This window comes from Juglans microcarpa x Juglans regia, chromosome 1D (genome assembly GCF_004785595.1).
Source record: "Juglans microcarpa x Juglans regia isolate MS1-56 chromosome 1D, Jm3101_v1.0, whole genome shotgun sequence".
Classification (NCBI taxonomy): Eukaryota; Viridiplantae; Streptophyta; class Magnoliopsida; order Fagales; family Juglandaceae; genus Juglans; species Juglans microcarpa x Juglans regia.
The window spans coordinates 5,826,342-5,843,985 of NC_054594.1; the positions used below are offsets into that span (position 1 = coordinate 5,826,342).

Genomic DNA, 17,644 nt, shown 5'->3' on the forward strand with positions numbered 1-17,644 from the left:
GATTACTGAGATTGTCCACAAGTTACAGCCAGAAAGAACTTCTCTTTTTTCACAAGAAATTTCTCAAGAAGCTCTTCTGCTATGGGAAGAAAGAATTATAGCTGTGCTCGAGTTCAATGGCTTAAATATAATGGTAATTTATAACTAATCTACATCCAGTATGTAACTATTTATAGTGCAGAAGTCATAAGGAATTGCTTCTGAGGAGACAATGAAATCTACCATTATTAACCTAATACTTGTGAACCAAAAATGGAGCCCTATCGGCTACAACTTCACTGTTAGAACTGGAATATGATTTCATCCTTGTTCATAATTTTCAAGAGGCTGATGTGTCTGGCTCCACATCTTCTGAAGCTGAAAGGTCATTGGCCTCTTTCTTGCCATCCCATTCACTGTTATTCATTGGAGACTCCGACCTCCTCTGCGACCCCGTCCCAAGCCTTCGCTTATGTTCTGAAATTTTTTTAAGGAAATCATATAAGGATCCAAGAGACATGAACCTGAACACAATTATGACAGTGTGTAGCCAGAAATATTTACTTTTACTAGTAATCGCATGACGAGTTATTGCCAAGAATTCTTCCCACTTGAATTTCCTGAGTTCTTGCTTCTCCTCCTCAGAAAGCTCGAAATTGGGTTCCCTCCCACACATGAAAGCAGCCCTGGAATATTGGACAAAAAAAGGGACAAATGAGTTCACACATACCCGTTATTAGTCTATTTTGGCACATACTGTCTGCCCAAAAACTTCAGTAATGTACTAATTTCCTTTTTTCCCTTTGGCCTAATGATTTCCTTCTCCAATTTGGCCCAAGTAGATCGATCACACAATAAAACGCCAACCATGAGAAATGCCAGAAGTCCAAAGGAATAGCAGAACTACCATCAGTAAGCAATTAATAATTCATAATAGAGATGGTATTCTTATCACAAGGTAGTCCAAAAGAATAGCAGACAAACTAAAATACCAATAGGTTTCGCTTTGTTCCCTCCATTTAATTTGACTGCTAAAATTGTGTTAGATTTTTCTTTCATCTTAACAGTCAGATTTTAGCTGAAAGTGCACATTGAAGTTTATAGAAAGCTTAATATCCAAATTCAAATGTTTGATAGTGTAAGGATAGAGCTTTCGGAAGTTAATCTATAAAAATGACAAGAATTGTCAAACACATGCATTTTTAAAAGTCTTAAGTTAAAAACTTGTCACGTGTCCCTTCATTAAAAAAGACGTGTTTTTCGCAGGATCAATGGACACATGCCAACTTTTTAAATGGGTTGAAGGAATTTCCAACAATCAAATTTGGAGGAAAACTCAAGTTTAAGGAGAAAAGTGAAAAATAGGGGGTAGTTTGTAGGTGACAAGTGTAATTATCACTAATAAAATCCGTAGAACAAAATCTTATCCAGTTTTTGCTGAATTCACAACAAATCCACTCAGTAAGGGAAGTCAAGAGCGTACCCAAAAGACAAAAGAGAAAAAAATGCTGAAAGTTAAAAATATAAAAGAAGTAAGAAAAAGAAAAAGCTGCAGACCAGATATTGAACAGTAAGTTATGTAATTGTATATATCCTGACATATAATATTAGTAGTACCTATAAGTTTGTCAGTCGTTTTGCCTCAATGTTTCTTGAGCAAAAAAAAATACTTTCAAAGACTCTTACTAAATAAATTCAACTAATAGTGTAGGCTTTGGCTATTTTTTATCAATTGAAAGCCAGAAGATTAGACTTCCCGCTATGTTAACTGAAATGGCTGATTCATGAAAGACGAGTCAATTATCGGAAGACTCTAGGGATCGCCCACATCCTTTACTATCCTTCTTGAAGGATGTCATATCGTCTCATTTCTACTAGTTTGCAGTTTCCAATGTACTTATCTTTCGTACCGAATTGGTGTATCCAGATATTACAATTTCAGACCAATAAACATTACTTCCTGCTATATTGTGGCTACCAAAAGTAAGGGATTCGGCCAAATTTAAATCAGGGAAGAGAAATAGATTCTTAAAACATGAAAGAGTGAATTGAGCAACTTTGTTTTGCTTAGAAACATTATGTCAGGGTTGATTGTAGAATGCTCTTTGTTTCCTTTTTTTTTATTGGCACAGTGTTCCGACTAATCTTGGGGGTGTAAAGGTTCTCAGCAAAGAGTTTCCTGCAAGTACACCTCATGTAGTTTAAGGGGAAATTTCCTCAATCTGATGACTCCTAGAAATTGTTTGCACCCAAAGGTTCAAATTTTAAACCTGGAGGAAAATACCACCAAGACCAAGGCTCTTGCCACTTGAGCCAACCTCTAGGGGTTGTACAATTCTATATACAAGAGCAAATGTACTCAACTTAGCTAATTCTTTTTTTTTTTTTTTTTTTTTTTGGTTTGTTTACAGGTTTTTTCGGTCAACATAGATCTTTTTCGCATGTCATCAAAAGGAGGAAAGAACAAAAAATTCCTTCATTTCCTAAGATTATCAATGGAGAAGTTTTTCAGTTTCAAAAAAACACAAGCGGTTGTGTCTCTAGCTACAATAATTGGAAAGTGTAGAATAACTTCAGATGGCAATACAGAAGGAATCAAGAGGTTTTGGTTTCAGACACAGTTGCAGAACATCATAAAGACCAATATGGTTTGATCTGAAGGTGCTATAATTTCAAAGAAAAGTGTGAGGCTCACAATCTTAGCAGGCACTGCAAAACAGCAAGGTGGTCAATCACCAAATATAAACCAGGGCCATAGGTAGATAGTAAACACAAAAGATTTGTGCAGCTACCACACAAACAGGGTTATGGTTTTTTAACTTTTGCCAGCTGAGAAATGCACTGTTCTTCGTTTTCGTCTATATTTGTCGCGGGGAGCAGGGAGGATTAGTTCATTTTTCTTTATATAATTTCACTGTTATATTATCTTTAATAGAAATCTAGCAAATAAAAAATGTTGGTATGAACAAAGGTTGAAATTCAGAGTTACCTGTCATACAAACGGGCAGCCTCTTCTTGTGAACCAACAGTTCCAAGGTGAATTTGTTTCTTATCAACTTTAATTGCTGCCTGCCATTTCATATTCTTGTAATAGACACCTCTCATCAGACATGGTTCTTGGTTTTGAAAAAGCTTTCTCCTGTGTCGCTTTCTGCGTTTTATTGGTGGCCCTACAATAAAATAATCACAATAATAAGACTTAACATATGTCAAGTTTCAGAACAGCCAGAAATCTCACAACATTTTACATGAATGAGATCCATAAGAAAGGGCTAAACTCAGATCATTATACTTCGGAAGAAAATAAAAGATGAAGGAATTGCATTGCCCATGAGAGTCATATAAATCAAAATACAATCAAAACTATAAAACACGATGATGAAAGACACATGCATCCAAAGTATACAATGCTGTAACTCAATGGAACTATGCAACTAAACCAGGCAAATCTCCAACAGCTCAAAATATCGAAAGGGTAAAATACTCTTCCAAACCAGAAACATAGATATAAAAGTTTTCAAAGGATGTCCTCCAGCTTTTAAGACATCAATAATTTAAGAGGAAGTGACTAGTTTTGGAGAGTTTTAAATTTCATAGAATTTATTGGCATTCTGTGTAGAAGACTCGTACTTCAGTTGTACTGAAAAGTTTTAGACTATGACAGTACATGATGCTCTCACTCTTGGTGTCTTGTCACCTAAATAATCTTTTTGTTGGTTTACGTGATCATTAAAAAGCACGTGAAGCATGGGAATCCAATCTTGAAGCATAACTAAAGGACAATGGTTCTTAACACTGAAAGAATGAGCAAGCAGAGGCCACAAAAGGTTTTCAGATGAATACCTAGTTTGTTCAAAGGATAGTCATATAGGAGCTACTGAGGAGGAAAAATGGAAAAGAAAATATGATTCAGAAAATATTGATAGCACGGTTTGTACTCTAGATGAGCGGTATGTACTGATACCCTGAAAAAATAACTCTTAAAATACTGAGTGTTGAGATCTTATGAAATTTCTGACACAGCATTGTTCAAACACCAAAATCATCAAATGCAACATAAGATTATATAACCAGGTTTTTCAAACCAAGGGTACTTGATTACTTGAAGTGGGGGATGTATTCATATAAAGTATTCAAATTTCATCAGCTTAATCTATGAGAACTGTTTGTATTCCAACCTCTTTCCTTCTTGTATCACCTTCCTTCCTTCCTTGTTCATTATTTATATTATCATCTCAGATCAATCTAGTAAAAAAAATTCCACAACAAACCACAATCAACTTATTTCATAATAAGAAAAATAAGTTTTAAAGTTTGTCACTTTAGGCTATCTAGCAATTACAATCTTTCGGCAGATTATCAAACAAAAGTTGACCAAAAATGAAGAAAAATATCGCTGCTCTTTGTAGAAGAAATGGAGGAACAAATTTAAGTTCACTCTGGCTTAATTAACTCAGGCATATTTAGAGCAGATAATTCGAAGAACAACAAACCTGCAACTGGTTGAATGGGCTGCTCTTTGGATGAGCTTGAACCAGTTTCATTTGATGATCCAGATCGTACTTTATTCTGGGAAACATAAACTAAAAAGGTAAGCCCAAAGCATACAATAGAATCATACATCTTGCAAACACACAGCTGACTAGTTAGGAATTATGTCAATAAAGCACAAGTGTTTGAAAAACCAAGTCTGAGGCATCAAAATCCCAAAGCTTTTAGGATTTGACAACGTAACAATCTGTTACTCCGAGCCTATCAAATCATGTTACCTAGAAGAACATTTTTGCCAAAAACAGAATGCCAATCTCTAACGACTTTCCAATATCCTATGGTGGATCATCATATCCTGAATCTCACTTTCTTGCCAATGATGGATTCATCATATATCCTGAATCTCACCATAGCATTGTACACCATGTGCAAATACAGGAGAGGAAATATACACATTACTATCTAAATATTTTCAATCATGGTTAATGGAAGCATAAATCTATGTGACGAAAAGATACCCAGGTTCCATTCAGCGACTAAGGGGAGAATAGCTATGTAGTTCTCATGATGATATTGTTCCACCATCCATTTTTCCCTTTACTTTGGTAGATTCGATCTCAGGGATTACTTCCATGATTGGATGCTGATGTAAATGGAGATATGTTAATTTCTTAATTATGCCTAGTTAAGAAATATCCTTATGAGGTCCTTATGACAGAAATATTAAATATATATGATCCACTATGAAGTCAGACCAACCCAGTTGTCAAGCAGCAGAATGAACTATTTTAACCAAGTAAATGGGGTTGGAGGTTGGAATAACTTACTTGCAGAGCTAATCATTTTGCCACAACAAATCACTAAGATCTATACGTTAACAATGCAGTGGAACAAAACTACTATCTAGGGCCTAAAATTATGAGGGAAGCCCATTATGCTTGGATGGCATTAGGCTATGTGCCACGAAAATAAAGTTGCACTAAAGGTTGATCCTAAAATATTCTATTGGCCCCGTTTGGATGCTGAGATGAGATGAGATGAAAAATCTATAAATAGTAGTGAAATGATTTGTGAATAGTAGTGAAATGGTTTGAGTTAAGATGTTTTATAGGGTTTTGGGAAAGGAGAGAAAAAAAGTTGAATAAAAATATTATAAAGTTAAAATATTGTTAGAATATAATCTTTTAATATATTTTTGTTTTGGGATTAGAAAAAAGCTGAATTGTTTTTGTATTTTGATTGAAAGTTTGGGAAAGTTGTAATGATTAAGTAATGATTAGATGAAAAAGTTGAAGTTGAAATTGAAAAATGCTTGTGTTTTGGTGATGTTTGCATGTTGAGATGGGATGATTTTTATCTCATCTCAACATCCAAACCACAAAATTTTGGACAAAATAGTATGAATTATAGCGCAATGTGAAGACTTATCAAGGCAGAGTAACAACAACTCAATGCTCTATCTGATGCTGATGGTTGAATAGATAAGGACTGATACTTCTTACCCCCATTGGCTGGTTTACATCATCTGAAGGTACTGGATGCACTCTGACAGGATTGTTGGTCTGGGTAGGATTTGCAGGAGCAGTTCCATTGAAAACCCTAGGAAGTGGAGCTATGAATGAACTTCTCCCTGCAGAGGCCAATTAATTTTGGTGATAAAACTAAATTCCAGTTCACCAGCATGTAATTATTTAGAATCCGTAACACAGATTGAGTAGTGGCATTTACATTTAACTTCTACCAGAAAATTATGCTACCTACTCAACAAATAATGTTAATTACTCTGAGTTGGGGCAGCCTATAGAGGACAGTCCAACAGAAGCACACAATAATTTCAATGTATATATTTCAAAAAGTAATTACCAGAGCATAGCCCCAAAAGCTTGCGCCTTCGTAAGCTCACCATATTTTGACTCAAATTTCCAATTAATGTACAATGGCCTACTTTTCAACTTCTTTCATGTATCACATAGCTCCCTGGATCACAAAAGGAATAACACTGTGACAAAGGTACACATGAAACCAAGTTTCAGACAGAAATTACTTGGAATGACAACGATTTAATGCATTAAATACCAATTTGAAACCATTGAAAAAGAGATTATAACAACATAGAAGCACCTGTTATGATAAAGATGAATAAAACAAAAAGAAATAAATATAGAATGCTCATACACGAGTATAGAGAACAGTATCAGTTGAATATTACAGTTGCCGATATGTCAGTTGGAGAACATGATCAAATTTACCACGAGAAACATCTTTATGTTACTAGTATGTCATTTAGAAACAAGATTCCTACTGAAGGATAACTTGCAATACAATATAGCCTTATTATAAAAATCCTTTATATATTATGCTTCATGTCTGCTCATCGAAGACATGGGAATTCCATGTTTGTGCAAGTTGTTATGCCAGCAGGGTTACTTCATTGGTGATTTGCCTTCTTCCAAATTTAAGCTCAATACTATTGCCATAAACTCAAGGAGAACGTAAATGAATGACTAGCGGATGCACTATTTCTTCTTTGAGAAGATTGTTGCATCGGGTCAGCACCAGCTACACATACTGGGTGCCATGGACTTTTCCACAAGCACACAAAAACAAAACTCGGGAAAAGAAATAGCATGGTTTTCTTTTCTTTCTTTTTTTTTTTTGGGGGGGGGGGGGGGGGGGGGGGGGGTTTAAAATAGGCATTTGGTTACCAAAACTCTAAAAATCACATAAGCAAAGACCCAAGGCAATGACTAAGAAACTAGTCTACACGATCAGTGGGATCAAATATCACCGTTCGGTCAAATCATCTAAAAGTTCACCCTAACATCGACTCCTGACACTCAAATTCATCTTGATAAGCTGCAAAGGACTGGCAGAAATTTCACCACCTAAGATATCTCAGCGCCCACACTAGAACAGGAATAAATATAAAACAACTGACAATAATTTCCCATTGAAGTTCCATAAAGAACCAAGCTTGCCTTCGATTTGTATGCATTTAAGGGGAAATAATGCGGTTGATCTTGAACTATCAAAAACAAAGCAATGCAAACACGAAAAACCTTCCATGGTTTGGGCCAATCTTCTTTCAGAGTTGCTGAAATTGGTGCATCAATTGCAAGTTAGTAGAAAGGTGGGAAACATAAAACCCAAAAAGAAATTAAAAAAAAAAAAAGAGGTTAAAAAATAAGCCACCTAGTGATCCATTGTAATTTACAGACACTAATCACAAAACTCTCATCATGCTAAACGGGATCAGTGTCAAGAGAAACCAACACAAACACCGAAAGAATCCCCTAGTAGGATTTCCTGATCTCTCTCAACGGAAACAAAGTCAACCCGACCAACATACCACCTTTGTTGGAGGCGTTAATCGTAAAGACAAGCCCAAATGCCCAAGCACAAAATAGAGTCCAACAACACGCTTGTAGGGGCCAAAACACAAGAATCAAGAAATCCAGAGAGCCAAAATAAGAAACGGGAGACTTGTCTGCCGTCAACGCAGAATGCTCACGACCAAAGACCCAGCAGACAAGTCAAGAACGGACTACCCAAAACGAAGAAGAGGAACAAAGCCACTAGAAAGAGAAAGAGGCAGGCATTGTTTGTACCTGAAGAGGCAGGGAAGGCGGCAGCTGAGGGAGCGTGGAAGCGGAGGGGAATCGCAAAGGTGGTTGGTGAGCAAAGTGCAAAGGGATTTAGGAATTTAGGAAGGAAAGGTGGTGAGTAAAAAAGAGAGGAGATAGAGAGAGAAAGAAGAGATTATGTATTAAGTTTGTGGCTCATGCATCTACCACCTTTTGTTTTTATGTTTCTCTTTCTCATTTGTATGGAGAGGAGGGTGGTGTTGGAGGTGGTTTAATGGTGTCTAGGACTCTAGAGAGGAAAATAAGTCTTTGAGAGAGAGAGAGAGAGAGAGAGAGAGAGAGGTTGAATACGAGTAGAAGAAGAACGTATGCCTTTCATATGTGCTTTAGTTAGGTTGGTTTCCCTTGCTGCCCCTTTCCAAGCTTTGTGCAAAGCCTTGTTTAACTTTGTTGGAATTACTATATCACCCCTTAATACTGTTTTATATGCAGTACCCTTTCCATTTAAACAGCTTTACATATATGTGCGTGTTGTGCATAAATCAATGTTTTGAATATCGTATCGGATACCGTACCGGTCAAGGCACTAGAACGAAATATTTCGGTACCGGTACCGTTTCGAGATAGCGTTTCGGGATAACGTTTCGGGATAGTCGATCTATAAATAAATTATATATATAAATATATATAAAAATTATATTCTAAAATAATAGTCTATATATAAATAAATTATATACAAATATATATATATAAATTATAAATAGTCTAGTCTGAATTGAGGGTTAAAAAATAAGTTTGTAGTTTGAAAAAACGAAAAAAAAACACAGGCCGAAATATCGGCCTGTACCGGCCGAAATATAGGCCGGTACAGGCCGAAATTTAGGCCGGTATGACCGGTACCGGCCGGTACGGCCGGTATTTTGACCGGTACGAAACAGGTATAGTACCTGTACCGGCCAGATGGCCGAAACGAAAAATTTCAGCCGTACCGGTCGGTACGGTACGAAATTTAAAACTGTGGCATAAATACAGAATAATTATATATATATATATATAAGAAATGTTTTAAAAATGCATTCCAATATCCCAAACCAATTGATGGAAAATCATGTGCATTGCCAGTCGTGTTTGGGTAATAAGGTATTCTGTGAATAATAAAAAATAATAATAATAAGATATTGAATAGTAGTAAAAAATATGTAAATAATAATAATAAAATAATAAATAATAGTAGAGTATTCAAAATATCTGAGAATACATCAGTGCTCAAACTAGACGAGTGTTTTTCAATTAAGGGCGTCTGTGACATTTTCACATATATTTAATGCTTATTTGGATGGTGGGCAAAATGAAAATAAAATCTCAATTACATTACATCAAAGCTTTATTGATTTATTCTAAATTCAATTATTTTCGAGTTTTACATAATATAGGCACCAATGATAGTGTTGGCTATGATATATGAGATCCCTAATAAAGAATGTTTCAAAAACTTACATAATCATTTGACTACTAATAGCATTTTCTTATTGACAAATAAATAGAAATGTCTTACAAAGCATGTCTTGCGATGGCGATGATGATGACGATGATATAATCCGTATTAAAATTGTTATGGATCTCTAATGATCCATTATATAAATATGGTAGATGGAGCTCACCTGCCATATCCCCTACATATACAAGTTGGCTTAAACTAAACTAAGCATCAACAACGTTAATAAAAATAATATGCATTTTAAAATTTAGAATTTATAAAGAGTAATATTAGATATAGATTTTTTTTTTTTTTTTATGTTAGGAAACCTCTCCAAAGTAGAACCCACCCACTTCTTTTGAAAAAAAATAAAATTCACGATTATAAAAATAATTTTTTTCATCTAGTTTTTAAATTTACTCACTTTTTTTAAAATGCATGAAACTTTCATACCTTAAAATGATAAATATCATTTTTCAGAAATTACAAATTCTCTATCTAAAATTCAAATTCTCTATCTAACGAGGTTTTAAATTTGAATTTCAAATTACATTAAAAAGAAAAAAAAAATTGAAATCGTGGCATGGCATTGATTTGAAATCTAATTTTTTTTTTATGTAATTTTAAATAAATAGAAGTATTATAGTCACAAAAATATTTCATAAAAATAAATTTACAAAATATAATGACAATATTAACCTTTCACGAGTGTCACAAAACCTCATATTAAATTAATTATTAAATAAAAGGGAATGGCAAGATAGTCATTTAAGAGAAACCCCTATTAACCCATGTACGAAAAACTCTTTTATTTTTTTTTAACTTGAATTGAAAATAATGATGGGGGGAGGGGTGGGGTGGGGATTGAATGGGGATTGTAGGAATTGTGAAGGCTGAAACAAAGGTGCAAATAAATGATTATTTAGTGTGAGCTGGTTGGTAGCGAGGGGCACCGACGAAACGCTGATTGGGTGGGCGGCATTCCTTCCCTTCCCATATACATCAAGTTTGTAGATAATAATGTCTCGCCAACCCCAACCTTATACTCCCCCACTTTACCCATTTGAATAAGAGTAATATACATTTTATTTAAAAAAGAGTGTATTTATTATTAAGAAATAATTTTTTTTATATGAGTCTCATATTTATCTACTTTTTTCAATGTGAGTATGCGGTACCGCTTTGTTTGATTACACAATTCATATGAAATAAGATGAAATATTTTGTTGAAAATTAAATAAAATATTGTTATAATATTATTTTTCAATATTATTTTTATTTTAAAATTTTAAAAAGTTGAATTGTCTATTATATTTTGTGTGAAAGTTTAGAAAAGTTGTAATGATTATATGAGATGAGATAGTTTAGTTTTGTGTAACCATACGAGCTCTTACACATTTTATGACTGTATTTAACATTTTTTTTAAATTAATTTCATAATTTAATTTTTTAATAGTAAATCTCACTATTCTTTAAAATGAGTGTTTGGCGCTTGTACAACTCATGACTGTATCTAACATTACTCTAATTCTTACTATCATTTGCTAACAATATTGGTAAATGATATCCTCTCATTTTATTGTCCAAGCTGGTGTATAGGAAGTATTTGATAAATGCTTACATGATATTATTTAATTTAGAAGATAGATTTGAATGTTACAAATTAAAATTTATCATTTAAGTGATATTAATAGTATGTTATACACACCGACTTAAAAATAAAATAATTATATGCATAAGCCCATATTACATAGTAAAGGAAATACATCATCCACTACAACACACCCAATGCATGAACTTTGAGAGAGATTTATCAAATTTTTTATAAAAATGTGGATTCTATAAATAAATAAATTTTTTATATTTGATGGAATTTATTTTTTTATAAAAAAATCAGTACAAAATTTATATATTTAAAATTTGTATATATTATTTGTCATGATCCGCAAAAGGATCAAGGCGGTATAGGCTGGACGTATAGCCGATTGCCACAAATGCGGCCGTCGCCTAAAGTTAATGCTCTGCTCCCTACTACGTACCAGGAGGCGCTATCTGCAATCGGATACTATAAAGTCAAACACGAACAACCGACGCAAAATCACCGTACTCCCCACGTGTGGTACAGTGGCAACGTAGCCGCGTTCATACATGGCGTCACGCACGCGTATTTGCCCAAAGTAGCCGCACGATGATTTGACCTTTTTCGTGTTGACTCTTCAGTATTATTATTATGTTTTCTTTTTTTTGTATTTTATCTTGGTTTTGGGTGGACGTTGAAATGAGATAAAAAAAAATTTATAAATAATAATAAAATAGTTTGTAAATAATAGTAAAATAATTTGAATTAAAATATTTTATAGATTTTAAGAAAAGAAAAAAAATTGAATAAAAATATAATAAAGTTAATATATTATTAGAATTTTTAATATTATTTTTATTTTGAACTTGGAAAATGTTGAATTATTTTCTATGTTTTATTTCAAAGTTAGGAAAAGTTATAATAATTAAATGAAAAAGTTAAAAATTTATTAATTTAAAATTAAAAAATATTTATATTTATGATGTTTACATATTGAGATGAGATATAATGAGATGAGACCATCTGACAATCCAAACAGGATCTAAATCATAGAATGCGAGAGGTAACACTTCCATCTTGTTTTAAGATATGAATAAATTATTCATAGAGGTCGGGTGTTGAAGCCCTCACCGCATGTTATTTGTATTTTGAAAGTACCTAATAATTTTTTCTCCCAAATACCTCCTTAAACATTACCATTAAAAATGTTTATCAATCACATTTTCTTAATTAATATATTACTATTTTGTGTACATATAGACCAATTCAAGATTTTTTGTTTCTGAGGTGCCAAATCATTAAGATTTCTTTCTTTTAAAGTGCTAAGCCTTCTTAATTGTTAATACTCTAAAAAAAATTATATTATCAATCCGACCAGCAAAACACATTTAATAATGTGCTTACATGCCATAGTTTGATTCGAAAAATAAAATTTAAAATTTGAATCTTACAAATCAAATATTGTCATTTAAGTGATGTGGATGTGTGATTTATATACCGACTTGAGAATATAATAACTCTAAATCAGTTTGAAATAATTCACAAGATTTATTGGGATCAAGCTTAATATTTATGTGTATGCATGCATGTATAAATTCCCACAAGAAATTCAAATTCTATCGTATAATCAGTATGTTGACTTGAGTCCTATTTGGTTCCCCAAGTTTGAGCCTTTAATTATCGTAAGGGATAAGAAATTTTTTGGAAAGGACGTATTGACAAAGTTTCCAAGGACATATTAGTCTCCAAAAAAAGTTAGAACAAGTTCCATACATTAGTAGTCAAGGCAAAAAAAACGAAAAAATAAAGATAAAGACCATATTTGAATTTAATTTAAAAAATCTTGACCTCGATTAAAATTATTTAGCATTGAGTGCGTTTTGCCGTATGAAAAATAATATTTACAGTTATAAAATTTTTAAGTGACAAGCATCCATTTAAAAAAAATTAATAAATATAAGATCTATAAAAAAAATTAATTTTTTAATGATGAACTATACTCTTTTTCAAAAGAAATGCACGAAACTTAGACAATCTATGACCTCGTTTGTTTTAACAATACATCTCATCTCATCTCATCTCATTATAATTTTTTCAAATTTTCACACAAAATAAATTAAAAAAAATTTAATTTTTTTAAATTTTAAAATAATAATAATATTAAAAAATATATTCTAATAATATTTTATTTAATTTTTAACTTTTATATCAATTTATCTTATTTTATATCCGAAAACAATCCAAGGATACCATTTCAAAACCCATATATAAGCAAGGGCTTTGAAAAAACACACGGACCCGCCGCTTCGGCCAAGGCTGTGACGTTTACTAGTCGAGATTAGGCAATCTGAGCAGGAGATGATAGGTATGGTACCTTATTGGTAAGTGGTTCGTATTGAACCCAAAATTCCAAAGTCTTACTGCTGCCACATTTATAGTACGCTCTTTCCCTATCATATTCGATAGGGATCTGATACCATTTGACAATTCAATTTGATTTCGTTGAGTGTGAAGACCCATGAAGGCAAGGAACCAAGGATCCTTCAACCTTGGAGCGTGGACAAGGAAACGTATAGGCAGGGAAGGGTACTGATGTCACGGCCATAGATGAAGTGGAGGTAGTATGTTTGGCCCAAAGAGTGTTAAAAATATAATACCAATAATCATATTTATCTCTTTCTATCAGTTCAAACTTTTGAGATAAGTACTAATTTTAGATGATATCATAACAGAAGTCTTAAGTACGATCATAACTCTACACTATATATTATTTAATTAAATATTTTACGTATTGTGCCATTCATTAAGGAGGATTCTGGCCCATACGTGAGGGATAGCGTTAAGAATATAATATAAATAATTAAGTATTACTCTTTCTACTGGTTTAAACTTTTGAAATAATTGATGATTTCACGGCATGAACCGACATAAGCCTATAAGGTAGTCAGACGAGAAAGTACCAGGGCGATGGAGAAAATGGCGATGAACGGATATGTGACCAACACATGATATGATTTTATTTGATTTAAAAAATTTAAATTTTAATAGTAATAATGAGATGAGGTTAATAAGCTTGGTGGGAATGGGAAAAACTACACCAAAAGGAATGTAGTGAACCTGTATAAATACCAGAGACCAACCAAGGTACAATCTAAGTTGAAAATATCTGCCTCTTAATTTAAGAAAATAATACTGCATACAGTCGTGGAATACGTAAACACCACATATTTATTTTGAAAAAGAGTAGAATTTACAATTAAAAAATTAATTTTTTTTCATGTGAGTCTCGTATTTACTTATTTTTTAAAAAAAACTTGCACGACGCTTGAGTCTAGGGTGTAAAAAAAAAAAGGGAAATCGGTCTAGTTTTGGATCAGTTCCATATAATATATATTTTAAATTATTTTTTTAATATTATATATAATATTTTATATAATTTAAATATATAATATATAATAATATAAATTATAATTATATATAATAATGTTATTATAATTTATAAAATAAAATTTTAATCTCAAACATGAAAATTTAATTGATCATATGCTTTAAACATAATATATATATATATATTAATAACATTTTATCATAATTTAATTTAAAAATAAACTGAAATTGTAAAACTTTAAACTGAAATTGATAAATCACATCAATATTTTTTTTATCACTTAGAATCAGTTTAAAATTGGGAAAAAAAAAATCCTAAATATCAAAAGATTTGAATTTATATTCCAAAGTTATAAATAAGATCACTAAATATTATTTACCAAAAAAGAAAGAAAATCACTCAAATATTATTAAAAAAAATTTGATGGCCTAATAAATTCTCAATATATTCTTTTTGATAAGTACATAATACATTAGTAAATTAGTAATACTAATATACATTAGTATATAATGTATATTAATTACAATTTACATTTTATGGCCTAATACTAATAGTCTAATATAGACTATAGTTATACTTATACTAATATAGTTATACTAAATCATTATAACTAATATTGATATATAGCTATACTAATAGTCTAATATTAATACTATTATATAGTACTCTAATATATTATATAGTTATAACTAATACTAATATATACTAATACTAATAGTCTAATATAGACTATAGTTATACTTATACTAATATAGTTATACTAAATCACTATAACTTTTTTTTTTTTAATAAGTAAGAGATAAATTATATATATGAATGAAATAGGCATAACTCATGTACACAAGAAATATACAGAAGAACACCTAAATACATTCTACATTCAATAACTTAAAAATAAGAAATCATGAACGTTACCCCAGCAATACAATAGCGGAAAGCCAAGACAATAAAGTGTGGAACATAAAATTCTTCAACTCAGCCAATGTGCGTTCCTTATCTTCAAAGCAACGCGCATTCCTTTCAGTCCAAATACATCACATGATGCACAACGGAATCATCTTCCACACCGTTGCCACTTGATGACAGCCTTGCATCTTCCTCCAACAACCCAACAGATCCACCACCCTCATAGGCATAACCCAAGCAACATCAACCATTTGAAAGATCTCATCCCACAACACCCATGTTACCTCCGAGTGTAGTAAGAGATGGACCACCGATTCTCCATTCTTTTTACACATGTAGCACCAATCCATGACTACACATCCTCTCTTCCTCAAGTTGTCTGTGTTCAAGATCTTCTCAAGAGCGGCACCCCAAACAAAAAAGGCTACTTTAAAAGGCACATGAGACCTCCAAATATTCTTCCAGGGAAATAGAGTATGATCTTGTGTTGTCAAGATGTTATAATACGCCTTCACTGGGAAATAGAGTATGATCTTGTGTTGTCAAGATGTTGTAATACGCCTTCACTGTGCATAACTTGTGATTATTAGACCTCCACTTCAATCGATCTCGCTGTGCTACAAGGGTCCCTGTAGAATATAGTGAGCTGAAAAATTCTGCAACAATTGATAATTCACAATCATGAAAATCCCTACTAAAGAGAATGTTCCACTGATATGAGCCATGAGAAAATAACCGCACATCCGCCACTGATGCCTCCCTTTTAACTGCAATACGATATAAAGCCGGGAAAGCCCTTTCCAAAGTTTGATCTCCGCACCACATGTCCCACAAAAAACTTATTCAATGCCTTCACCAACTACAAAACGGATTTGATTTGCAAAGCATGGCCACCCCTTCCTTATAAACTTCCATAAACCCACACCATACCCCCCTCTCACTTTGTTGGAACACCAACTACCCCTAACGACACCATATCTAGCATCAATAATTTCCTTCCACAATGATCCCTCCTCCAAGTGATATCTCCAAAGCCATTTTCCCAATAGAACTTTATTAAAAGTTCTCAAGTTACACACTCCCAACCCCTCATTCACAATTGAGGCACAAATTGTTTTCCATCTAACCAGATGAAATTTTTTCTCCTCCCCCATGTCTCCCCATAAGAATGCCCTAAATAGTTTCTTCATCCTATTCACCACCCCTGCAGGCATAGGAAACGAAGATAAAAAGTATGTGGGGAGGTTAGTGAGAGTACTCTTAAAAAGAGTGAGATGGCCCCCTTTTGATAAATACACTCGTTTCCAATCAGCCAACATTTTCTCTATCTTCTCCACCACCCCATCTCAAATAACTTTATTCTTAAAAGTTGCTCCCAACGAAAGGCCAAGATATTTCATTGGGAAAGAAGACACCTTACATTTCAGAAGGCTTGCTAAACTGAGGATATTAGGAACCACACCCACATGAACCATCTCAGACTTGCCCAGGTTCACCTTGAGCCCTGACACTGTTTCAAAGCAAAGTAACAATACTCGTAGAGTTTGGATTTGGCTATTATCCATTTCGCAAAAGAATAAAATATCATTTGCAAAAAGAAGATGTGATATGATAGTAGGGCCACCAGAGCCATTGCCTACCTGAAAACCAGCTAAAAACCCTCCCCCAACAGTAGCCTGCACCATCCTACTTAGAGCCTCTATAACTATAACAAGTAAAAGTGGAGATAGAGGATCTCTCTGCTGCAATCCCCATGAACTATAAAAAAAAACCAGCAGATGTACCGTTGACTAGAACTGAGAACTGGGCTGTTGAAATACAATGATGCATCCAAGTAATCCACCTCCCCAAAACCACACCTCTCGAGAAGGCATAATAGAAATTCTCAGTTCACATGATCATACGCCTTCTCAATGTGAAGCTTAATAAGAATACCTGAGCCTCCCTCCCAAAGTCTGTGGTCCAAGCACTCATTTGCAATGAGTACCAAATCAAGAATTTGTCTCCCCCGAATAAATGTGTTCTGAGACTTGGAAATAATATGCTCCAACATCGAGCTAAGTCGGTTGGCAAAGACCTTAGCAATAATCTTATACACGCTACTAACCAGGCTTATTGGACGGAAGTCCTCAATAGTCGAAGCCCCATGTTTTTTAGGAATGAGAGCGATGAAGTTCGCATTGAGGGATTTTTCAAACTTTTGGAAAGAGTGAAATTCACTAAAAACCTGCATTACATCA

At 33.3% G+C, this 17,644-nt stretch overlaps 2 protein-coding genes across 4 annotated transcripts; both read right to left on the minus strand.

The window, feature by feature from the left end:
* Positions 1–117: 117 nt before the first annotated feature.
* On the minus strand, positions 118–8,392 carry LOC121242531 (ethylene-responsive transcription factor-like protein At4g13040). 3 transcript variants are annotated; one of them, XM_041140415.1, is made up of 8 exons: positions 8,079–8,392; positions 7,449–7,564; positions 6,334–6,447; positions 5,973–6,100; positions 4,473–4,548; positions 2,969–3,149; positions 544–665; positions 118–456 (listed from the first exon to the last, which is right to left on the minus strand). In XM_041140415.1, the coding sequence occupies exons 3-8, from the start codon at positions 6,374–6,376 to the stop codon at positions 320–322; spliced, it is 687 nt and encodes a 228-aa protein (XP_040996349.1). In that variant the 5' UTR covers positions 6,377–6,447; positions 7,449–7,564; positions 8,079–8,392; the 3' UTR covers positions 118–319. The 3 variants fall into 3 exon arrangements, with proteins under 3 accessions (XP_040996349.1, XP_040996333.1, XP_040996342.1); XM_041140399.1 differs by lacking the exon at positions 7,449–7,564; XM_041140408.1 differs by lacking the exon at positions 7,449–7,564 and having other exon boundaries at positions 6,334–6,469.
* Positions 8,393–15,408: 7,016 nt separating this feature from the next.
* LOC121249177 lies at positions 15,409–16,961 on the minus strand. The gene is made up of 2 exons (XM_041147888.1): positions 15,966–16,961; positions 15,409–15,913 (listed from the first exon to the last, which is right to left on the minus strand). The coding sequence occupies exons 1-2, from the start codon at positions 16,227–16,229 to the stop codon at positions 15,533–15,535; spliced, it is 645 nt and encodes a 214-aa protein (XP_041003822.1). The 5' UTR covers positions 16,230–16,961; the 3' UTR covers positions 15,409–15,532.
* Between the last annotated feature and the right edge of the window lie 683 nt (positions 16,962–17,644).

Bases quoted from the DNA above. Each gene is read 5' to 3' on its own strand.
- LOC121242531 (XM_041140399.1), bottom strand. From the start codon at position 6,376: ATGGTGAGCTTACGAAGGCGCAAGCTTTTGGGGCTATGCTCTG. The intron at 6,101-6,333 runs GTAATTACTTTT...TGGCCTCTGCAG, and splicing joins GCTTTTGGGGCTATGCTCTG to GGAGAAGTTCATTCATAGCT. The intron at 666-2,968 runs GTAACTCTGAAT...CCAATATTCCAG, and splicing joins GCTGCCCGTTTGTATGACAG to GGCTGCTTTCATGTGTGGGA.
- LOC121249177 (XM_041147888.1), bottom strand. From the start codon at position 16,229: ATGTGGTGCGGAGATCAAACTTTGGAAAGGGCTTTCCCGGCTTTATAT. The intron at 15,914-15,965 runs GCGTATTACAAC...TTCCCAGTGAAG, and splicing joins ACAAGTTATGCACAGTGAAG to GCGTATTATAACATCTTGAC.